The following is a 24590-nucleotide window of genomic DNA, read 5'->3' as shown; positions in this document are numbered from 1 at the left end:
GAAAACAAGTACTGCATCTGTGTCTCCTTGGAGGTTTCTTCTTGAATCCTTTGTAGTGATAACAGTTTTGAGTCCAGTGGGAGAATCATTTCAGTCCAGTATATCTGAAGGAGCGTCTCCACCCCCATCGTACTGCCCAGACACTGAGGTCCAGCGCCAAGGGCCTTCGGGCGGTTCCCTCACTGCGAGAAACCAAGATACAGGGAACCAGGCATAGGGCCTTCTCAGTAGTGGCACCTGCCCCGTGGAACCCCCTCCCACCAGATGTCAAAGAGAACAACTACCAGACTTTTAGAAGACATCTGAAGGCAGCCCTGTTTAGGGAAGCTTTTAATGTTTGATGCATTACTGTATTTTAATATTTTGTTGGAAGCCGCCCAGAGTGGGCGGGGTATAAATAAAAAAATATTGTTGTTGTTGTTGTTGTTGTTTTGTTGTTGTTGTTGTTGTTGTTGTTATACTTTTACTTTTACTATTATTATTATTGTCATCTAGAAGCTGCCTTACACTGAGTCAGAGCATTGGTCCTTCTGGCTCAGTATTATTTACATGCACAGGGTGTGGCTCTCCAGGGTTCGAGACTAAAGTCTTTTACTTGGAGATGTGATAGGATTGAACCTGGCAACTTTTGCATGCACCCTTCTTTCCCCCTGTTTTTTTACACTTCACAGGAGCAGTTTGAGAGCCACTATTTATCCCTATGAATAGATGCACACATTTTATTTCGTAGTAATTCGCATAGCTCAGTGGTAGAGCACACTGGTGTGTAGAAAGCCCCATGTTCAACTCCAGTTAAGGATATTTGGAGTAGCAATTTTATTTGTGATGCTGGAAAACCGCTGCCAGTGAGATGGAGCAGCAGATGTCTGTAGAAAAAACAGAACTCATGCATGCAACAACATTTTTTAAAAATTGCATATGTATTTCAGTCAGGTGGAAGCTTGGTGAATTGCACCCACAACTAGCTCTTTATTTTTCTTCTTCAGAGCAGCAATAACTGTTTTCTGGTTTTGCTTGAAGTGTTCAGGTGTTACAGAGGAGCGTGCTTGCCTTGCTATGAGATGTTTCAGAAACCTGAGAAGTGTGATTGTGTTCCCAGCAAGGAGAGGTGGCATGATGGGGTGGTCTCGCTGCCTTGCGGTTGTCTTGGGTCAGTGAGTCACGTGCCTTCACAATATACGCCGCATGACGTGAGGCAGAAGTCACATTCGGCACTTACCTTCCTTCCTGTCAGAATGGTTTCCACTTGCTTCCTGCCCGAATCGGATGTGGCTGGTTCCTGCTGCTTTCTGCTTAGCCTACTTTCTCTCCTTCCTGTAACCTAGAGGTGGTACTTAGCTAGCATGGTTTGATTTCTTATTTTCCTAGCAGGCGTCCCAGCCCAAATGTTAAAAATTGCATGTTTTGGTTATACAGTGGTACTTTGGGTTACAAACGCTTCAGGTTACAGACTCCGCTTACCCAGAAATAGTACCTCAGGTTAAGAACTTTGCTTCAGGATGAGAACAGAAATTGTGTGGTGGTGGCGTGGAAGCAGCAGTGGGGGGCCCCATTAGCTAAAGTGCTTCAGGTTAAGAACAGTTTCAGGTTAAGAACGGATCTCCGGAATGAATTAAGTTCTTAACCTGAGGTACCACTAAAGTACACTATTCATTTTGTAGGCGGAATTCAGACTTTGCTTGAAACAACACACAGCCGTGGTTAAGGGGAAACGCCAGCTGCATTTGAACATCATGCTAAACTGCAGATAGGAGGAGGTAGTCAGCTGCATTTAGCTTTGCTTTCTGGCTGGTTTCAAAACAAGCCAATTTCAAACCATGGGCTGTGAAACTGGTTTGTTAAACTGGCCTAACTTAACCACAATCCCCAGTCTGGACCACCTAACAAGCTGAGACTCACAGAAAGCAAAGCTAAGTGCTCATCAGGGATGGGGAGCACGTGAGCCCAGGGGTAAGGCTATCAGTAGCTACTAGCCACAATGGCTATGTTTTACCCCCAGTGTTGGAGGCTGTGTATCTCTGAATACCAGTTACTCCTTTAGACGTTGCATGAAAAGAAGCAATAGGCAGCTGCTGGATCTCAAAATTCCCTCTTCCAACCCTTACCTGACTCCATGCTTCAGGTAAGGAGCGAGTCGCCTAAACCTTGCTGTTTTGGACTAGGAAACCTTTTTTTGGCTCCAGTTGAAGTTCTAGACACAGGATGTTTCCAGATGACCCGTTCTTTGAGCATTCATTCTGATGTGCTTGCAGGGTGGCTAGATGACGTCGTGTTAGAGTTATGGCACATTTCCCAGTGCATTTTTCTCTAACTTTCCCTATCACGCAAGTCTGATATTTAGGGGAAGCAGGTTTGTTGCTCAAAACCTCCAATCAGCTCTTAAGCATTCCACCTGAATTTGCTGGTATGTGATTGAACACCCAGAAATAATGGCAGCCTGGATGTGTCCACAGTGCTAATTCTGGCATGGTAATGGTTTTCCCCAAGCCGAAGTTGGGCTGCTTACATGTTGCTGTGTGGCTCTGTAAGGAAACACCTGGAGTTGCTTTGCCTCCTGCTAAAGAGTAACGCTTACCTTTGTCAAACATTTTAGCTCAAGACTGGCATCAGATGCTTCATTAAACCTACGGAGACCTTAGAGAGATCCCTGGAAATTAATAAGCATAAGGGCAAGAAGAGGCTGCAGAAGAGGCCTAATTATAAGAATGTTGGAGAGGATGAAGAGGAAGAGAGGGGGCCAGAAGACGCCCAAGAAGGCACAGAGGGCCTGTCCAAAGGCATCAAGCCCACTGGGGAGAGCGAAGGTAAGCATGCCAGTAAATGAAAATCACAACCAGTAATTCACCAATTTCTACTGGGGGTTTATCTTGTGCACATTGGAGATACATTGTGTGGCTTGATTTGCAATGGATGATTCTCCTTTGGAGAACAGAACCTGTTTCCCACACTTGGTTAATTCTGGGTTTGTTAACTCCCTACTACTTTATCTCATGACCTGAATACTGTCAGTTGACCCTAATAAAGGGAATGTGTCTTGGTAGCTCAGTTGGTAGAGCATATGACTTTTAATCTCAAGGTTGTGGGTTCAAGCCCCATGTTGGGCAAAAGATTCCTGCATTGCAGGGGGTTGGACTAGATGCCCCTTGTGGTCCCTTCCAATTCTATGACGGATTGCCTTGTGACCAATGCTCGATATGGAATTCTGCCTCAAGCACCCTATGTTTATTGCTTGTAACACTTTTGTGAATCATCTAAGTTGGAACAGTCTCTTGCAGAGCTATAAAAAGGTAACATACAATTCACCTTTTGTTTGCTATACCTCTATGTAAGGTGAAGTGACCAGTTGTACATGGTCTACTTTCCTTCTGTCTACCCCTCCTCTTTCTGTCTTTTTTAAAAAATCTAGAATCCCTGTGAGCCATCATCATGTGTTAAGTTTATAAATCAGTAGTTAATAAGACCTCTTCACTGTTAAGATGTAACAACTCTGTTCTAAGTGATCCTGAGTGCTCTTTCTTAAGAAAAGCATTATCAGTCCAGACCAGCAGCCTTTGCAAGAATTCCAATGGGCAATAGATGAGCCATTAACTTCTGACTACCCCTGCACCCTCTAACAAGTACAATCTCCCTAGAAATGTTTCTAAATGAGCTGCTGTTTCTCCGCAGAAATTGAGATGGTCATCATGGACCGATGCCAGTTGTCTGTCACTGAGCAAAACATCACGGATGAGGAAAAGAGCGCAGCCGCTTCCGAAATGTCAAACTGGAACAGGTACGGGAGGAGATTTGGCACTGTCGGCCAAGCTCCTACCTGAACACTAGGTTCTCCGAATGATGCTGGGACGCCCAGCTTCCACCATCTCTCACTCTGGGCCATTCTGGCTGGGGCTGATGGGAGTCGGAGTACCATTTATAATTATCTTTCCTGCTTTTCCTCCCTCTGCCAAGCCACTATTTTAGCTAGTGCCGCAGCTGAAGGCCAACTTGAGGCCCACGTAATGTCCAGCACACCTTCTAGTTTGAAGTGCTGCTTCTTGCATTTAAGCAGCCTGGTGGTGTTAAGCGACGCTCCTGAGTCTCTGAATGGAGCAGTTCAGTCCCCTTCCTGGGAAATCTATGGAGTGGGAAACCTTTCCTCTTGCCCTTTGTAAAAGCATTGTGTACATTGAGGGTGTGCTTTAGTTATAATTACCTGGAAGCTGTACGCCGGCTCCCTCGGCCAGTAAAGCAAGATGAGCGCCGCAACCCCAGAGTCGTCCGCAACTGGACCTAACGGTCAGGGGTCCCTTTACCTTTAGGGTCCTGATACATGGCTGCTGTAGTGTCTCTCCCCCCCCCCCAAACACTCATCACCCCCTTTCTTCCAGGCCTTTCCTTGAGATGGTGTATAATGCCCTGGAATGTGCTGAATTTGATTACTACGCTCTCTTTGTGCTGTGCCTCCTGTACGCCATGTCTCATAACAAAGGTAAGACTGAGCCCAAGAGTGGAGTTTCAACTTCCATCAGCTCTTGCCAGCATGGCCAACCCTTGGAGTATGATTGGAACTGTAGGCCAGCCTTTTCAGGGGTGTTGTAAAAAGCTCATGATCTGAGTTTGGTCATGATGAATTGGTCAAAGCCAGCACTTTGAATTGGATTTGGAAACTGATTGGCAGCCAGTGCGGTTGGGCCAGGATCGATGTAATAGGCTGAACCCGAATTGCCTCGGTGAGCAAGCTGGCTGCTGAATTCTGCACCAGCTGAAGTTTCTGGACCGTCTTCAGAGGAAGCCCAACGTTGCAGTTATCTAACCTCAATGTTACTAGAGCATAGGCGGCAGAAGTTAGGCTATCCCTGTCCAGATAGGAGTGCAGCTGGGCCACCAGCCCAAGTTGATGGAAGGCGCCGCCGAGGCCACTTGGGCCTTGAGGGACAGCAAAGGATCCAGAAGCATCCTTGCCACTTCTTTAGAGGGAGTGTAACCTCACCACGAACAGTGCCTCAGCCTTATCTGAATCGAGTTTCAGTTTGTTGGCTCTCATCCAGTCCATTACCAAGGCAAGACAAGGGTTCAGTACCTCCACTGCCACACCTGCAGGCATAAAGGAGAAGTAGAGCTGTGTGTCGTCAGCATTTTGCAGACAATGTAGAGAGTCACAAACACCTGAAACCACATACTGTTGAGTCAAACCCACTGATCCATCTAGCTCAGTACTCTCTAGGCCAGTAATAGAGAGTCTGCAGCCCTCTAAATGCCTTTGGACTTCCAAATGCTCATCAGGCACAGCCAGTGTGGTCTGTGGCCAAGGATGAAGGGAGTTGTAGTCCCCACAACACTAAGAGGATCACAGGTTCTCCATTCTGGGTCTGGCGGCTTCTCTCTAAGAGGTTTTTTACTCCTCAATCAGGACCTGAGATCCTTTTTTGTTGGAGACGTCTGCTGTGGAACCACAGGGTTGGCTTCCCTCGGGGACCCTTGTTGGACTATAGCTTCTGTCACCAGGCTTTGGCCGTGGTGGGGCTAATGGAAGCTGGGATCCAAAATCAGCCAGCAAAACACATGTCCTCTGAGCTGTGTATTGTCCTCCATTGATGGGGAGGGGCTGGCTTGATCTAATCCAGACTTTAGCTTTAGAATTCATGGTAAGTCCCCAGCTTTTGTGTGGTGAAGAGTGGTTTTGTGTGTATATTGGATTAAAAAAATCTCTAGGAATCTATGACTTAATCTGTTCTTGCTTACATTTTTCCCATGGATATTATTTACAGAGTATCATGGTAGCTGAGCTGCAGAAAAAACAGTAGAATTTTCTCACAGTGTAATACTCTTTTCTTGTGGGTTTTTATTTAAATAAACATATGTATAAAACATCAGTTTCACTTCATAGGTGTTCTTAAGATTGGAGCAGCCAGTCCCTCATTTGTGCAGTGTAGGTTGAAAATGATTTTACTGGCAACGCTTGGCCAGTTGAGTTCAGGATTGGTAGGCATTAAATGGAGAGGAGCAAATTGTCCTGCTTTCATGATGGAAATATTTCTTTGGCTATGTATAACTACGACAATCAGCTTTTTGTGCACAGGGCTTAAATATTACAAAAGGTTCTTACTGTACCATGCATTGTCAAGCAAGGATGGCATTTTGAGACAGCCTCTTCTGAGAAATTGGCTTGCTGCGTTACAGGAACAGCTTGCTATATTATCTGGCTTTAAATTACTTGGAGGCACAAACAAGCCAGTAGTTCCTTCTGTCAGCTCCATTCCCCAAAATTTGTGCATGCCTACGTGCTGTGCTGCAATGGTTGTCAACCTCTTCAGGTCTCAGGACTCAATTTTCACCCCAGCCTTCTGCACAACACCCCTTTCCCTGTTACTTCTGTCTGCTGTCTGTCTGTCTGCTTCTTTCTCACTCACTCAGCTTTCCTGATCTGGTTCCAGCCTCCATCCCCATTTTTCTATTTGCCCTCCCTTATCTTGTCACTTTAAAAATAAATCAATACAAGAAACAGTGCTTATGCCCCCAGCAGTGTTAGAAACTCGGATATATAAGCTAGGTGCCAAATGGCTCCCTAAACCAGGGTTACAGTTGGCAAAACCGAATGTCTCGTTGCCATTTTGGGGCCAGACTGCTCGAAAGTCATATTTTTCAAGGTGACTTTTTGGCTTCTGAAATTCATTCTGTTTGGGCAGATAAAATATAACAGGTAGGATTCTACAGTCAAGATCCAAGGATCCCCTGGTAGGCACCTCCAGATGGTGGAGACATCAGGCACCATCCTGGTGCCCGCGCATTGTTACTTGGTCACAAGTGGCTGATAGGCAGGTGCAAAATGTGCATGACGAATATCAAACATTGGCCCTCAGTGCGACTCACCTGAAGTTGGCCTACAACCCATCATTGCAGCCTTGCTTAACCTTGTGTCCTGCAGACATCAGACTCCAGCTCCCATCAGACCAGCTAGCACAGTCAATAACCAGGGATGCTGGGAGTTGTAGCCCATCAACTTCCGGTTGGGAAATGAACATAAGGAACTGCAAGGAATAGCCATGGTTGATTCTTTCTTTCCTTGTTGTGTTTCTGCAAGGAGTGGAGAACCTTCTGGAGTAAGAAGGCTCACTGGCTGTGATCAACCTAACGCAGCTTCGCTGGGAAGGGAAGATTGGGTGGGGTTGTTGGTGAGGGGCAGGGCGATATCTACAGCCTCACCTAGCAAGGGAAGGGAGGGAGGGAGGAGGCTAGAGGAGGCAGCAAGGTGGGCTGTGCAAGAGGACAGCCAAAGAGGTAGGAGCACCCCTGAAAAAGGAGGTTGATGGGGGTTCCAGGAAGCTCCCATGCCTGCTAGGTAACATCCCAAACCTCTCTTCAGCTTCACTCCAAAGCAGTGTCCTTAATGCCTAGTCAGGTTTCCCCTGAATGAAGGTGCAACCACCTGGGGAAACATAATCTGATGAAATTTGAGACACTAGAGGAAAAACAGGAGTTTGAAGTAGCTGTACCAGAGCTTAGGACACCACAGTATTCCTATGAGAGAAAGAAGTGATCTAGGGCAGGGGAACCCTTCTTAGGTTAGATGCTCTTCACTTCTGTAGGTTCCTTTTTGTGTGTGTGGTTTGCCTGTCTTTGAAATAACAGCAGCATCTCACCAAGGCTTTTATGTTGCGCTTGCCTTGTTCTCTCGAATACCAGCCTGCCGTTCTTAAGATCAACATATACTGCTAATGGTGGGGGTCGGGGTGGATTCAAGGTGCTCTAACCTCTTGGTGTGTTGAAAAGACTAGTGGATCTTGAAATTGGATCAGGGAGGCCCAGATCTAACTGGCTACTTAGTTGTGAATCTCACTGGGTGGCCTTGCTCACCCACCTCCCAAGTCTTGTGTATCCCTCATCCTCACTCCTTTTGCTGCATTGCTGGGTCAGGATAAAACAGGATGATTCCCCGCGTGCACCGCCACCCTGAGCTCTTTGCAGCAAAGGCTGAGATACAACTGTGATGAATCAGCAAGGGTTAGACCTGATCAAGCTTGTTATGCTAGTGCCGGCATCCCCAAACTTGACCCTCCAGATGTTTTGGGACTACAGTTCCCACCATCCCTGACCACTGGTCCTGTTAGCTAGGGATGATGGGAGTTGTAGTCCCAAAACATCTGGAGGGCCGAGTTTGGGGATGCCTGTGCTAGTGGATTCTCAAACCACAAGCCCATAGGCTCGTATCCAGCTAAGCCCTACTCAGGGTTGACCCATTGCAGTTAATGGGCCTAAGTTAGTCGTGTCCGTTAACTTCAGCTTTGAGTAGGACTAGCAGTTGGCTGCAACCCATACTCTGTCATGGAACTACACTATATATTATATGATATAAACAAGCAAAGTTGTCTGTCTAGGTTCCAACCCTGCAGCTAGACTGGATTGAAGACCTATAAATCCCAGACGATTATCTCCATTCACAAGTCTTGGCATGTTACTCAAATTTTATACATAGATCTTCGGATAGATGAGTGAGAGCCTAGCCTTATATCAGATATAATGCCAAAATCATTCCTAAATGCAGGGAAAGAGACGCTTTCCGCTTAGCAGTTGGATTAACATGCTATTTTAGTGAGCGGCAAACAAGCGTCTTGATGCCTTTGAGACCAGTCTTTGGCCCCCATCTGCACCATGCATTTAAGGCAGTCTCATACCTCTTCAAGGAGTTGTGGCTCCTCCCAAAGAATCCTGGGAACTGTAGTTTGTCAAGGGTGCTGAGAGTTGTTAGGAGGCCCCCTGTTCCCCCCGTACAGGTGCAGTTTCCAGAGTCCCCCGGGAAGAGGGATTAATTGTTAAAGCACTCCGGAATTTGTAGCCTTCTGAGGGGAATAGGGGTCTCCTAACATCTCTTAGCTCTTTTAACAAACTACAGTTCCCAGGATTTGGGGGACGCCATGGCTGTTTTAGTGGTATGCTACTGTTTTAAATGTATAGTGCAGATGGAGCCCTAGCGGAATATGCTTTACTCAGCCTTGAAGTCTTTACTAGAGCCTGGATAGCTCAGTTGGTTAGAGCATGGTGCTGTTAATGCCAAGGTTGCAGGTTCGATCCCTGTATGGGACAGCTGAATATTTCTGCCTTGCTGGGGTTGGACTAGATGATCCTCAGGGTTGTTTTTAACTCTACACTTCTATGTTCCCGTGGTTCTATTGAGAGTTCTGATCAGTCTTTGCTGGCCTAGCACAAGGCACCTTCCGCCTGTTGTGGGATTTCAACTTTCCTTCCAACTGGGTGAGATATTCTTTAGGGTTGGTTGCTGGGATCAAGGCTTAGTTTGGGGGATGTGTTATCATTGCTGTTATCTGGCTTGCTAAAAGACCACCTGGGCGGGGGACAGGTGAGGCCTGATCCACTCATTCTGCTCCTTTTAAAAATAGTTGCTGACCAGGCAGTGCCCATCAAGGCAGTTTTGTAACCCCGGCAGTGGTTACCAAGGTTGCTTTCAAGATTTTGCTTTGGTCTTATCAACCCTGCAAAATCAGGGATTGGAAGCGTCAAGAAAGCGTGTAAACTAAACGTCCCAGGGAGATCTCCGGTGCAGTTGGGTGATTGAATTGGTGATGTTGATATGGACATTTTGTGCCTCTAAAGACTTATGGGGAGTGCTGGGAGGATTTCAGTTGCTTTTATCTTTTTGTTTCTCACTGCCTCCTTGTCTTTCAAAATCTATGTGTGGGTAACTTGGGAAACTGGTGCTTTCCCAAGGCCTGGCTGCCTTTCTTAATTACTGGCTTCTTGGTTCCTTGGAAGTGTGCTTTGGCAAACTGTCACATAGCTGCAATAAACACTTTTTCTGTCTTCAAAGGAATCGAGCCAGTCACGCTGGAGAGAATTCAGCTCTCGGCACTGGATGCTGAGGAGAAGACCTCGTACAATCACGTGCTCGCTGAGAGGCTCATCAGGATAATGAACTATGCCGCTCAGCCAGGTAGAGTATGCAACCAAGAGTATGCAAAGCACCATCCTTTGTGGACCAGAAGGGCTTTTGCTATAGGGTAGCCATTGTCGGCCTATTGCCCTCCAGGCATTTTTGAACTACAGCTCTCAGCAGGTTGGCAAAGACTCCTGTAGGACAAATTTACAAGCCTAGAGCCTGCTTTGCTTTCAGGACAGGAACTCGGAAGCTGTGTTTGACGCTGGAAGCATGAAGCAGCAAGCCAACGCCAAAGACATCTTCAAACAATGACCATAACTCACATCAGCAGTAGCGGAGAACAAGAAGTCATTGACTCTCAGCCTCTTGAGGCAAAGTCTTCTTGTGGGAAAGTAAAAAGATCAGTTGTTTAACAGAGGATGTTGCGGGCAGAATCCTACCAGAGCTCAAGGGGAGCAATTCCAGATACAGTGCAGCCACTTACAGCAAACGTCTCATTGCTTCTCCAAGTCCTGTATTGAGCAAGAAAGAATTTGGAATAGGCAGCAATGCTGACATCCCAGATCCTTTCTTCCTTGCGTCTTTTCAATGAGGCGTTTGCTATCTGCTGCCAAAGCAGAAAACAATTATGCAAAAGAAAAGATCTTGCAAGTTCAGCAAATTTGCATAATTTATACAGGCATGGGATTTACACAGCTTTGAGACTGTTGTTAACAGCATGGACCACACCAGAGGTTGGGGTGGGGTAAGCTGCCACACTCCAACTATTGCCAGACTCCAGCTGCCTTTATCCCCAGCCAGTGTGGCCAATGATCAGCAGCTGGAGGGCCAGGGGGTAGCTGCCCCTGCAATACACAAAGCACAGGTTATGGGACTGCCTAGGCAGGTGATGAATCTAACCCCGAGCCTTGATATTCAGCATGGACATGAGATTCTCTCTCCCCTCTGCCAGGGAAGCTTCTAACTTTCATCGCATGGGGGAGCTCTGATCTCATGCCCTTCCAATTAGGTCATGAAAGGCTGACCTGGTTCACATGTAACACTAAACCAAACCATGGCTTAGTGGGAACATGCGGTGGGCGGTTCATCTTGCCCCAGACAAACTCTGAGCTGTAACCAGAGGTTTTTGCCTTTCTGGCTTACAGCTCCGTGGTTTGCTTGGAAGAGAGACAAACCACGAGCCTGTCAAGCCAGCCCACAGCTTAGATCGCTGCAATGCACCGGCAGAAGGACTGGAGGAGGAGCAAAGCCTCCGTGATCTCCTCTCTGGGAGCCTGCTTGTTCATGTGTTTGCGTGGTTTGGCCTAGCATTATGTGGGAACTGAACCGTAGCCCTTTTAATATGCCCAGGTATCTCAGTGCTTTTCACTTGTGTTTGTAAACTTCTGCCTTACTGTCTCAACTGCTGCTCTTTTACTTGCGTTAAAAATGGTTGAGAACGGCAAGGGGCAATATAAAATATTTAAATAATTGAAGTAAACACCTGTTGTTAATAATAATGACAACAACATTATTTGGCTAAAAGAGGCTCTCGGAGCTGCTCATAAATATCTGTGACAGTCCCAATCCCAACCATCAGGTTCATGGTCTTAGGAGATACAGTCAAACCTCGGTTAATCCGTTCCGGAAGCCCGTTCAGCTTCCAAAAAGTTCAACAACCGAGGCACGGCTTCCAATTGGTTGCAGGAGCTTCCTGCACTCAAACAGAAGCCCCGTCGGACGTTTGGCTTCTGAAAAACATTCAAAAACCGGAGCATTTACTTCCAGGTTTTTGGTATTGCAGGAGCTGAAACGTTCCAAAACGGAGCCGTTCGAGAACCAAGGTTTGACTGTACAGTGGAACCTCGGTTTTCAAGCATCTCAGAAGCCGAACAATTCAGAACCCGAATGCTGAAAACCCAGAAGTAATTGCTTTCGTTTTCAAAAGTCTCTTGGAAGTCAAACAGCTTCTGAGGCATGTTTTTCATTCCCCCCCCCCCCCCCGTTGACTTTGCAGCCAGCCCTTTGATCCTTGGTTTTCTAATGTCTTGGAAGTCGAACAGTCTTCTGGAACAGATTATGTTCGAAAACCAAGGTTCCACTGTACAACGGGGGGTGGAAAAGAGATGAGGGGGGAGAATGCGGAGGCGGAGTTAAAAGTTCTTAGTTGTGATGGTCTCAGTGAATCGTTCTGTTAATCTCTAGAGAGCGCGGCTGCTTTGGCCAAATTGTGGGTTTGGGTTTTGTTTGGACTAAGCTGGATAGGCTTCCACTCTACTGCAGAAGAGAAACAACAGTTCTTTCCCAGTTCTTTTCCATGCTCCAGTGTTTGTTTGAGTGCAAGAAGTGTTTTGCATTTTGTACTCAAAACATGCCACAGTGCTGAGATACTTGAATTTGACTAGTGGTGCTAAAGTGCTGGCCCGTAAAGCTGTGACGTCAGCAACTTGATTTCAACAATGCAATGAAGTTTTTCCTAACTTTTTCCTGCTCCCCCCACCCCCCAACATACAGATGGGAAAATTCGCTTGGCTACATTGGAACTTGGCTGCTTGCTACTGAAGCAGCTGGTGATGTCCAAACATGGTAGAATTATAAAGGATGTTCACCTCGCCTGTTTGGAGGTGAGTGTTTGCAGGGTTTGGACTCCTTTTTCCTCTTGACTGCTGGTAAGAAAGTGTCAAAAGTCCTCTGATTGCTAACAGTCCATCTTTGCGAGTAGAACTCTGTCAAGGCAGCACACACAGTAAAAAGATGAAATGAAATTTCCAGAATATGTTCATTTTAAAAAAATCTAAGGCTTTTTTTTTGCCTACGTACAAGTAGAACTGAGAGCAAAGAGTTAGGAGTCAAAGAAACTGCTACAGCTCTGTCACCAGGGTGTGCCAAATCTGACTGCTTTGTTCCACATCATTCCATTGGTCTTTCTGGTCTCATCATGGTCTTGGGAAGGGAAGGGGTAATTTCCCAGTCCTGGGAAAATTTAATCAGTGATGCTAGGGATTGAGCCCGGGACTTACTTATTTTATTGTATTTATTAGATTTATATACCACCCTTCATCACAAGATCTCAGGGCTGTTCACAAGATAAAAATACAGGGCAAAAGCACAAATAAAGAGTTAAAATGAAAACGACACAACGTATGAACACCAATATGTAGACTGTCATTGGGTTACATGTTAGCACCTTCCTCTTAATACGGGCAACCCCCCTGTTTACACATGTGCAACTGTGTGTACTCAGATCACAACGAACCCAGAAATGTCAACGTCTCTGAATATGTCGCTAAAAGGGCAGAACAGGTTGTTTGCAGGCTTTTTCTATATGTTTCAATTACATGTAATTTCAGGGACGTGGCTGGCGCTGTGGGTTAAACCACAGAGCCTAGGACTTGCCGATCAGAAGGTCGGCGGTTCGAATCCCCGCGACAGGGTGAGCTCCCGTTGCTCAGTTCCAGCTCCTGCCCACCTAGCAGTTCGGAAGCACATCAAAGTGCAAGTAGATAAATAGGTACCACTCTGGCGGGAAGGTAAACGGTGTTTCCGTGCACTGCTCTGGTTCGCCAGAAGCTGCTTAGTCATGCTGGCCACATGACCCGGAAGCTGTACGCCGGCTCCCTCGGCCAATAAATGAGCGCCGCAACCCCAGAGCCAGTCACGGCTGGACCTAATGGTCCGGGGTCCCCTTTACCTTTACCTACATGTGATTTCACTGATGCATGTGGTGCCTCAGAACATAACCCCCGCGTAAAGGTGGGGGGTTGGTGGGGGCGGGATTCCCATCAGCCCCAGGTGGTGCAGCCAACGATCAGGGACTCCAACTCTCATCCCTGATCATTGGCTGCACCACCTGGGGCTGATGGGAATCCCGCCCCCACCAAGTTGGCCACCCCTGCACTGGAGAGTGCCATGAGATGTCCTCCTCTTTCTTTTAAATGGCTTTCCAGGGGGGAAGCAGTGGTATTGGGGAAAGACATTTGCTGCTTTTAAAGCCTTATTGAAAGCTGCCCACCACGAAGTAGAACTGAGCCGTTTTCTTTTCTTTCTAGGGCGCGAGAGAAGAAAGTGTTCACTTGGTGCGGCGTTTTTATAAGGTACAGTGTTCTCATGCTTTCCATGTTTCCCTAACCTCTGAATACAGGGGAAGATAGAGGGAGTCAGCAGGGAACTTTTTAAAGTACGTGGTTGACTTTTCGTAGCTTAATAAGAATAGAACCTAAGACACCACTTACTAGACAGGAATTACGTGGTGCTTTCACCAGACTCCGGTAAAGCCAACATGGTGGACTCCTCTAGAAGATGTTGGACTACAACTCCCATCATTACTGGCTATCGGCCATGTTGCCTGGTGCTAATGGGAGCTGTAGTTCATCAGGGCCTGCAGGGCACCGTGCTAATTATCCCAATCTAGACCAAGGGTGGGCAATTCTGAGGGCCAATGAGCCGCATATAGTCAACAACACCATCTCTGTAGCCTTTGAAGTCACCTCATGCTAGTAGAGTTGGTAGCAGGTTACTACCATAAACTATACTGGTTTATGAGCACAAAACGGAAGTGCTGCCGTTGCCTTCAGCTAAGTTTTTCTGGCCCCCGAGACCCTACCTATTTTGGTGGTGGCGGCCAGTGACTGGGGTCATTTTGCCGCTGCTGCTGCCTTCCATGTGAGTCGACCCTTATCTGACTTCCTATTTAAAGGTCTGGAAGTTTATAAACAGGAAGATCAGCAGAAACGGCCTCTTTGCCAGGCACTCAAGCCGTTTCGTGGCGATGACCCATTTCCAAAGCTGTTTTGTTTAATTAAGGCCAGGTGCCATGTTTTTCCACCAGAGGCAAATCAAGCAAGGCACCCGCCAGGCGTTTAGGAATCGCAGCCTTGACGGGGAGATAAACAGCTGGCAGCTTATCCAGATAAAGGGAAGCTGTAGCTCTTTTCATTCCTAGTTTGGTCAAAAGTGGTCCTTGAAGAATGTGGGTAAGGTGGGAAGTTTTAAGACCATCATATAATGAGAAGCGGAGGGGCAAATGCATTCCTCTTGTTTCCTTTTACAGGGCGAAGAAATTTTTCTGGATATGTTTGAAGATGAATACAGAAGCATGACTGTAAGTAATTCATGAAATGGCCGTGTGGATGGAGAGGGGCAAAATGGAACATTAACGTATCTCTTCTTAGAGTACCACACTTTAAAATAATAATAATCTGGAGGCTAAACCATAATTGTGTATGGACACATGCAGAAATGTTAAAATACTCAGAACTCATAGATTTATAATGTGTGAGGTTATCAAGATTCCACAGCATTTGCTTATCACGCATAACAACATCTTAGACAAGGCATGGAATATCAGCACAGTGGTAAATATGGCAAATTATCATTTGGTCTGACCTAACAGGCTCTACAAGATGGAAAAGTTCCATGTACACAATTTTTTGTTGTCTGACGTAGTATAGTTAGCTAGTTTTTAACTATTATTATTTTAATAGTTAGCTACTTTTTAACTATTATTATTTTAACAACCTTTCTGCAGGAAGAGGGTGGGGAAATAGTATTAAAGGTACAGTTGATTTTAAGATTGCGCTTGGGTTTATGTCACATGTTAAGTGTGAAATTCCTTTCCCAGCTTAAGCCCATGAATGTCGAGTACTTGATGATGGATGCCTCCATTCTGCTGCCGCCAACAGGAACCCCTCTCACTGGGATTGACTTTGTGAAGAGGCTGCCCTGCGGAGATGTGGAAAGAACGCGGAGGGTGAGTTTTTTTTAATTCAGTACATTTTTATCCCCTTTTCCCTCCCTCAAATGTGCTCAGAGGTGTGGGTGTGTGCAGAAGCCTTCCCCAATCTGGTGCCCTTCAGGTGTCTGGGGCTGCAGTTCCCATCAGCCCAGGTGACTACTGTTTCGTAGAATTCTTCTTCAGTGTGGTGGGAGGATATATAATTGCTTCATAAACCCATCTTATTTCGAATGAATATATGTAAATGAAAATATCAAATGCTGTGGAACAATGCTCATGTAATAATGAAGAATTCTACGAAAGAGTGGTCAATATCCGGAATCACTGTTCAGTGTTGGACATCATATTGGCTGAATACACAAAGCTTCACAGCTTGTCTTTCATCGTACAAAGTCTGGTACCTCGCTTCATTTAAAGATTTTCAGAGACTTTTAGACTAAAGATTTCATTTTGGACTTGTTATGGTTTGAAGGAATTCTATAAAAGATTGTCTATTGAATATGTACATGGTTATCGTGTTGCCTAGACATTGCTGACGTTCTCTTTGCAACACAGGGGTTTGTTTGTCACCTCTGCTTTCCAGCCTATCCTCTTAAGAGCTGGCATAGGGCAGAAAGGACTGTGGCTACACTGCCCTTGGCATCCTTTCTTCCTGTAGAAGCTGCCATGGGGACAGGATCAAGGCAGCAAGCCTGTGTTCTTTTTCCCCCAGTAGTTTCGTTGTGTTTTTTGCAAGGCTTGGCTGGGAAAGAGCTAAGAGAGTGTTGGTAGCATTAGTCGCTGCCATGCCATGGAGTCCTGTTGATTAACTAGAAGGGAGAAAAGAAAGCCACACTTCTTACTCTCCTAGAAAGCCCCACATTTGCTACAAAATTTGGGAGCAACACATCCAGCTGTTCTGACATGGGTGTGTGTTCGGGTTGATGATTGCTGGCATTTGACTTCTTGGTGTAATCATGCCCTAGATAAACAATAAGCCAGAGAGTTACAGAGGTGTCCTCACCACCACCTAGAGATCTTTAGAGAGGTCCCATGTTGCTCTTTGCACAACAGACAGGTTAAGCACACCATTTACATTTTCCAGTTGCTTCTTGACACCTCTTGATAACATTGCCAGAAGCGAAGGGAGGATCTGGAGATGCTCTGAAAAAGAAACCGCTTCTGTTTGTCCTAGTAGGGTTTGTTTGTTTCTTAAGGTGTTTGCTGGATCAGCAAACCATGTTCTTCTGACAGTGAGGCTCCTGGTGAGCTGAACAACCTGTACTCAAATAACCTTCCGTTTGGAGCTCTAGCTAGGAAATTGATTTGTTTCATTTTCTGCAGAAAACACAATACCACATAGATGTGCTTGCTTCCGTTGTATTGATGGTACACTCCAGTTTAGGCTGCTTTCATCCTTTCAGCGTACATAGAATTGCTGTATCTTCGGGGAGGAAGAAATGAATTAGCGACAACATCTTTTTTTTCTTTTTGGTCTTGAGAACTTTCTTGGAAATACCAGCAATCAAGACGGCCTTTCTAAGCTCTTCTGTTTATTCTGCCTTGTCACTTCGAGACACAGGATGTATCTCTTATCTCGTTTGCTTGAACTTCTTGGAAAGCCAGGGACCCTTTTTCCTAGAACCGAACTTTGATTCCTTTTGAGGCACTTCTGATTAGCTAGCAGAGTTGTTTTCTGAAGTTCAGAAACACTTTTTTTCTTCTGTGTGAGCCTGGGGCCATTCCATCCTGATTTCCAAAGCTAATGTGCTTATCTTTTAAAGCAGGGGAAGCTAGACCAGCTGTTTGAAGCTTTCTCCTTTAATCTGTCATCTCTCTGCAGAAACAAGTGGCGGTGGTTGCCTTCCTCTTCATGCCCAAAATTTGTTCTTAAAAACAAAGGTTGCATTCCAAGGATTCATTTCTCTTTTTTAAAAAAATATTATTATTATTGCATTTTGTCTATAGAAAGCCACAAACCACTTCCTTTTTGTAGAGCCCTTTAGGGCTTATTGCTTTGACTAACACAGGTGAATGCTCCAGTTGCCCCCTTTCCTAAGTAAAAATGAGCCTGGCCGAGGTTATTCAGGCTGAATTTATGATGCGAGGCTTTCACCAGAAGGTTCTCGGAAACTAGAATTGGTTTCAGAGGCAACCGCCAGGCCTCTTAGCTGCAGAAAAAACAAGGTTCAATTAAAGAAAACAAACAAACAGGTTCACTGGCTGCCAATGAATTTCCAGGCCAGTTCTAGATACTGCTGTTGATTTTCAGAGCCCTATATATTATTTGGATATAGAAAGCATAAAAAACTACACTCTCCTGCAAAAAAATAGGGAACCTACTCTTAGTTAAAAATATTCCCCGGAGTCCCTGTATAGGGTCCCTTCAGCAGACCAAGTAAGCCTCCTTTTTGGCCAGATTAAATCACCATTGGGTGATTATTTGTCTCCTCCTCTTCCACTGCTAGGGCTGCTAAAAAGAAATATTTATTTCCAGTAAAACAAAGCCAGAGTAAGGAGTGATTCTCCATTAGCTTTCACCTGGCAGGGCCTTGTCTAAGATCATAGAATCATAGAATCATAGAGTTGGAAGAGACCACAAGGGCCATCGAGTCCAACCCCCTGCCAAGCAGGAAACACCATCAGAGCACTCCTGACATATGGTTGTCAAGCCTCTGCTTAAAGATCTCCAAAGAAGGAGACTCCACCACACTCCTTGGCAGCAAATTCCACTGTCGAACAGCTCTTACTGTCAGGAAGTTCTTCCTAATGTTTAGGTGGAATCTTCTTTCTTGCAAGATGGGATAGCAGAAGTGCCCCATGATTCTTGTAAATGCTGGAGGAGGAGAAAACCTGGGACGGATGGTGGTCAGGAATCCCGTTGCTCCCCATAGGTTGTACAGTGGCATTAAGATGTGTGTGCTATCAGCAAGCCCCACTTGCCTAGGGAACAACTGGAAGCTCATCCGATTGTTTCTCTTTGCCTCTCACATGTATGATGTTGTATGATGTCAGGTGTGGGGCAGGGGGACTTGGTATGGGGGAAATGTCCTCAGTGGCCAAATTGCCCACAGGCCAGAGGTCCCTACCCTAATGTAAGCCAGGTTTTGGTTTATTATTATTATTATTATTATTATTATTATTATTATTACCTTTAAAAAGAAAGAATCAGCTTTTTTCACTTGTGTTTTCAGGCCATCAGAGTCTTCTTCATGATGCGGTCCCTGTCGCTGCACCTCCAGGATGAGCCAGAGACTCAGCTGCCGTTGACGAGGGAGGAGGACTTAATTAAAACCGATGACGTCCTAGACTTGAGTGAGTAAACAGTGGCACTTGGAATGAGGACACAAGTGCATTCTCCAAAGAAAGCCATTCAAAGCCTCAGGGGGAGAAAAACGAGGATTAACAAGACAGTGCTGAAGTGGAATGCCTAGGCTTCTTGGTCCTGTTGGGGTTTGCTAAACCCCCTTTTTTTCCACTCAAAAAGGGAGAGAGGAGTTTTTGCAGGAATAACTTGAGTTCCCTGCTCTTCCAAAGACTGGGCCTTTGCAGAGCTGCCCACAATGCATAATAAGATCCCTATGGTTTTCCTTTGTCCCGAAGAATGTTTGGAGCCTCCTAGTTGAAGCGGTCAAGCTTAGAAGAGACTTGCAATTTGGTTTTTTTAGGTGGGAACAAGTAAAGAATGTTGGGAGATCTCCACACCTCTTGACTCTTCCACTCCTAGTCTCCATCCACCTCCAAGAGATTCTGGAGGTGGCCAGGTTGTTGAAGTCTACCATATTATCATCCTGGCTGCCTAAGTTGGGTTCAGCGGTGATGCAAATGGCGAAGCAGTTCTTAAAGTGAGGGGTATCTGAGCTAGGAGAAGAGGGCTGGTTTCCCCTCACAAATGGGCAAGTAGGGGCATTTTTTATTTGTGAGGGTATTTATCTTTGGTTTTGACGGGAGGGTTAAAAAAACCTGTTGCCAAAGTAACACTAACTGGAAGTCATGAATACCCAAAATAGCCATACGACATTCTGGTAATGCCCCGCTCTTTTGTTATGAAAATAAATTGCGTTTGCTGGGAAATCTAGAGTCCTTGTTTCCATCTTGGCACATGCAATACATATTAATAGAAAATGTCAGTCATATTTGGTATTTCAAAGAATTAATCTTACTGTAATGGCTGTTCTAGGCAGTTGAGCCTTAAGTCAATTCATCTGGCCCTCCCTCGGCCGGCGACATTGAACAAGTCCAGCTGCTGCAGCTCACTTGAATAAGACAGTGATGTAGTTGTGAGAGATCTCAGTTCCACCCGCCCCATTGCACAGGCTTCTGGAAGAGGCGTTGGTACTCCCAATCAAAATAGCAGGATCTGTAGCCACAGTGAGCATGTGCTATTCTGAGTTCAAAGTCTGCTGAAAGCTAAATTCCATGGGTTATGTTACTCGCACTCGGAAGCCGACTCATTGAAATTAATGGATCTAGATAACATTGTAGGGTAGATAACTTGAGACCAGATTACCTAAGGGGTCAGCTTGCCCCTTATATCCCTGCTTGGCAACTGCACGGCTCAGATGGGACACTGCTGAGAGTACTGAATGTCCCAGAGGTGTGCTTAGTCTGTACTAGAAATTGGTATCTTAGTGCTGCGGCTCCAGTCCTCTGGAATTGGTTACCAACTGGAATTAAACAGGTACCCAGCATCATGATGTTTGGATGCCTACTGAAGACTGTTTGTTTCACGTTTTTCCTGAGATGTGACCTAGTCATATATGAAATACAGTCATACCTCTTATTACATTCGATTCAGGTTACGTTCTTTCAGGATACGTAATGGAACGGGTTACTTCTGGGTTTTGCCGCATGCGCAGACGCTCAAAATGATGTCACGCGCATGCGCAGAAGCGGTGAATCACGACCCACGGGGATGCGGGTTGCGTTCTGCTCAGGTTGCGAACGCGGCTCTGGAACGGATCCCGTTCGCAACCAGAGGTACCACTGTACTAAGTGTAAATCCACAGAGATGGTTTCCTTGTTTTAAGAATTTGTATTCTTTGTATTTTATTTTTGCTGTACATCGCTTTGGTGTCCTTTGACTTGTCAAGCAGTTCATAAATTTGTAAAATAAATAAATGTCAGTCCACTGATTTCAGAGGGCCTGCTCTTGAGTATGACTTTTATCACCCCATGCTAGGAATCGCTAGGAAAGGAATAGAAAGTAAATGAAACAGCCAGTGTTTTAGTGCCCATATATAACACTATGTTGCAGCTACCTTTTGAAATACTGTGTACGATTCTTGTCACTGTCTCAAAAACGGCACCCTAGAATTTTTTTAAAAAAGATATTTGAAATTATCTCAAGTGGTTGGCGTACTTTCCCAGTGAGGAAAAGGGAACATGTTTAGAAAAAGTGGGTAGAGAAAAGTTTTTATCCTCTCTCAGAACACTAGAACATGCAGTGAAGCTGAATGATGGAAGATTTAGGACAGATGAAGAAAGACCTTCACGCAGCACATAGTTAAACTGTGGCACTCACTCTCACAGGAGACAGTGATGGCCACCAACTTGGATGGTTTTTAAAAGAGGATTAGACAAATTCATGGAAGAGAGGGGTATCAATGGCTTCTACCCACGATGGCTCTGCTCTGCCTCAACAGTAAAAAGGTAAAGGGACCCCTGACGATTAGGTCCAGTTGTGACTGGGGTTGCGGTGCTCATTTCGCTTTATTGGCCGAGGGCGCCAGCGTACAGCTTCCAGGTCATGTGGCCAGCATGACTAAGCCACTTCTGGCGAACGAGCACGGAAACGCCGTTTACCTTCCCACCGGAGTGGTACCTATTTATCTACTTGCACTTTGACGTGCTTTCGAACTGCTAGGTGGGCAGGAGCAGGGACCGAGCAACGGGAGCTCACTCTGTGGCGGGGATTCGAACCGCTGACCTTCTGATCAGCAAGTCCTAGGCTCTGTGGTTTAACCCACAGCGCCACCCACGTCCCACCTCTACAGTGGGAGGTAGTAAAGCTTCTGAATGCCAGGGGAGAGAGCTCTTGTGCTCCACTCCTGCTTGCAGGATATTTATAGAATTTTGCATGGTGGAAATGAAGGATAAAGAAAGAATTTTCTCCCCTCCGTCTCTCATAATTTTAGAACGTAGGTTCCTCCATTTAAATGGACTGGCAGTAGATTTAAGAGAGAGGAAAGCACTTCTTCACCCAACACAGGACGGATTCGTGGAATTTGCTGCCAGAAGATGTGGAAATGGGCATGAGTTTCTGCTACAAAGGGAGCGCTGTAATGTCTTGGAGTCAACACTTTGTTTTGCGATGTGCTGACAACATCTGTGCACATCTGTTAGCACAAGACGTGGAGCATGACTGTGAAATTGCCGTTTGGAGAATAGGCAACACATTGCCAATTAGATGTTATTTAGGGAAATGTCAAGGCTGAATTGACACCATTTCTTATTGTCCTAGGAATTGTGTGCATTTGAGTTTTTAGCCTTGGTTCTGTCAGGAAATGAACTCCCTGTGCAGAATTTAAGTAAGCAGCTTGTAAGCTAACGGGAAATGTGATTATAATCTATCTGTCGGGTATTTTATATGGGTGTTCTTAAAGCAAATCAAATTGCAATATTCTTTTTTGGCTTTCAAATGTAATGGTGTCGTCGTTTCCTGCATATTGATTGTTTGATTGGTACCTGCCTCCCCCTGCTTCATTGATGCAGTTTAATGTATATTCCTGTAACCTTCCTCTGTTTTTATAGAACAATCACAATTGAGCTATGAGGCATTAAAGTGCATCTCGCAGTTCAGTTTTCCAATGTCTCTTGTCTCAACGCACACAGTTCCCCAGCCCCCTGATATTTTTGCCATTGCAAAGATTAAATATCAGATTGGTCACTTTTCCTGGAAATTCACATTATTTATAGTCTGTGGAGACTAGCCATTTTCCCCCACGGAGATTTTGCTGTAGGTTTAGATAATGGGGTGGGGGGAGAGAGATGCTTTCATTGGTCTAGCCCGGACTTAACAACACTTTACATCACTTGGTGACCAGTTGGAGATGGAGGTTTTTCTGTGGCACCTCCTACTTGGGAGCTTGCATCCCCACCCAAAAGGCTGCTCCTATACATGCAGAGCATGTTTACGGTTGCTTGGAGCACCAGATGTCCCTTAACGAGGAACCAAAACCATGTAGTTTAGCTGGCTTACCCCTCCTTTCCAAGGAAATGGGTGTACACTTAGCTTGGTTGTATTGCAGAAGGTCAAACACATTATTTCAGACAGTATGTAATGCACCTCTCCTTAATAGGAAGGGGACGCATCAGGACATTTTGGACTTTTCAGTTAAGAACAAAAGGCAAGTAAGAGGAGACGGGATCGAGATATATAAAAATATGCATGCTGTACAGAAACTGGACAGAGAAAAGCCTTTCTCCCTCCTGGTACTAGAATTTGTGGACATCCAGGGAAGCGGAACGTTGGAAGATTCGGGGCAGACAAAAGAAACTGCTTCTTTGCAAAACACGAGTTAAACTGTGGACTTTGTTTCCACAAGTGGTAGTGCTGGCCCCCAAGGTGGATGTTTTTTAAAAGAGAACTAGACAAAGTAATGGAGGGCAAGGATCTCAGTGGCTACTAGCCACGATGGCTAGACTCTACCTCGACCATCAGAGGCAGCTAGACTCTGAATACCAGCTGCTGGAAATCACAGCAGGGGAGAGTGCTGTTGTGCTCAGGCTGTGCTTGCTTCCAGGACAGCTAGGGTTGCTGTGTGTGGGTCTCTGCATGGGGCCTTAACACACAAGGGATTTATTCCCAGAACAGCATCATTGCAGCCATCCACAACCTATTGGCCACCAAATATTGTTGGATTCCAACGCCTATCATCCCTAGCATGACAAACTGTCAAGGGATTATGGGAGTCATAATAATAATATATTTATATCCTGCCCATCTGGCTGGGTTTCCCCAACCACTCTGGACGGCTCCCAACAAAATATTAAAAATGTGATAAAGTATCAAACATTTTAAAAGTCTCTATACAGGGCTGCCTTCAGATGTCTTCTAAAAGTCAGATACTATAGTTGTTGATTTCCTTGACATCTGATGGGAGCGTGTTCCATAGGGCGGGTGCCACTACTGAGAAGGCCCTCCGCCTGGTTCCCTGTAACATCGCTTCTTGCAGTGGGGGAACCGCCAGAAGGCCCTTGGCGCTGGACCTCAGTGTCTGGGCAGTACGATGGGGGTGGAGAAAAGAAAAGAATGCATGCAGTAGATTGGTGTAGATGTCAACAAAACTAGTTGAGAATATGAAAGCACTACAATCAAAGGTACCTCTTGAGAATATTGTTTTCTAGGAAAGTAACCAATTGCCTCTGATGATGCTTCCTCTCCTCCCCCCCCTCCTCCTTTTTCCATTTCAGATAACAGTGATTTAATTGCCTGCACTGTGATCACAAAAGATGGCGGTCAAGTCCAGAGGTTTCTGGCAGTGGATATTTACCAAATGAGTTTGGTGGAGCCGGACGTTGCCCGCTTAGGCTGGGGAGTGGTGAAGTTTGCAGGTCTTCTCCAGGTGAGTGTAAAAGATGGCAAGGTTTGATTTATAAGAACTTTGATTTGGAAAACCGTTAAAAGGATATGCATTGAAATTCAACCAAGGGGAAGCGAGGAAGTCACTTAACAATCTTAATAAGTGTAATTTTAATAAGGTTATGGTTTATGTTTGTTTATTTGTTTATTTCTTTGTTTGTTTATAATTTTGTGAAAATCAATAAAAAAAATTGAAAGAGAAAAAAAAAGATGGTAAGGTTTAAACCAGCAAGTATAATGAATCAAACCTTGTGCTCTAAGGGGATGAGGCATCAAAACAAGGTGCATCCTTGGTCACCAGTGGTGAACAAAGATTGCCTTAAGGCAATGAGGCACGAGCCTTATTCCAAAGTTGAGCAAAACCACTCTGCCTTTCTGCATTTCTCCTGCAAGTGGAGGGGTTTGGGGCAGACACAGGACCTTCTGAATTGTTTGCGTGGCAT

The 24590-nt window shown here is 45.4% G+C and overlaps 1 protein-coding gene and 2 non-coding genes across 7 annotated transcripts in view; all 3 read left to right on the top strand.

Moving 5' to 3' along the window:
* CLEC16A (C-type lectin domain containing 16A) overlaps positions 1 to 24590 on the top strand; it is a 95576-nt gene that overhangs the window by 26256 nt on the left and 44730 nt on the right. For 3 of the 5 annotated variants that reach the window (XR_008327476.1, XM_053364559.1, XM_053364562.1), the window contains exons 10-20: positions 2594 to 2804; positions 3667 to 3772; positions 4368 to 4468; positions 9803 to 9925; positions 12365 to 12474; positions 13900 to 13944; positions 14901 to 14951; positions 15471 to 15599; positions 18758 to 18878; positions 22865 to 22912; positions 23979 to 24130. Coding sequence is in view for 4 of the 5 variants with exons in the window: in XM_053364559.1 (XP_053220534.1) it covers positions 2594 to 2804; positions 3667 to 3772; positions 4368 to 4468; positions 9803 to 9925; positions 12365 to 12474; positions 13900 to 13944; positions 14901 to 14951; positions 15471 to 15599; positions 18758 to 18878; positions 22865 to 22912; positions 23979 to 24130 (1197 nt within the window). In the remaining variant the exon portion in view is untranslated. The remainder of the gene's footprint in view (positions 1 to 2593; positions 2805 to 3666; positions 3773 to 4367; positions 4469 to 9802; positions 9926 to 12364; positions 12475 to 13899; positions 13945 to 14900; positions 14952 to 15470; positions 15600 to 18757; positions 18879 to 22864; positions 22913 to 23978; positions 24131 to 24590) is intronic. The other 2 variants (XM_053364560.1, XM_053364563.1) reach the window with 1 other exon arrangement.
* TRNAK-UUU (transfer RNA lysine (anticodon UUU)) lies at positions 3032 to 3104 on the top strand. The gene has a single exon. It is a non-coding gene; the product is annotated as a tRNA-Lys (tRNA).
* Positions 8987 to 9060, top strand: TRNAN-GUU (transfer RNA asparagine (anticodon GUU)). The gene has a single exon. It is a non-coding gene; the product is annotated as a tRNA-Asn (tRNA).

This window comes from Podarcis raffonei, chromosome 14 (genome assembly GCF_027172205.1).
Source record: "Podarcis raffonei isolate rPodRaf1 chromosome 14, rPodRaf1.pri, whole genome shotgun sequence".
In the NCBI taxonomy this organism is placed as follows: domain Eukaryota; kingdom Metazoa; phylum Chordata; class Lepidosauria; order Squamata; family Lacertidae; genus Podarcis; species Podarcis raffonei.
The sequence above is the reverse complement of the archived record's forward strand: the minus strand, read 5'-3'. Positions and strand labels throughout refer to the sequence as shown.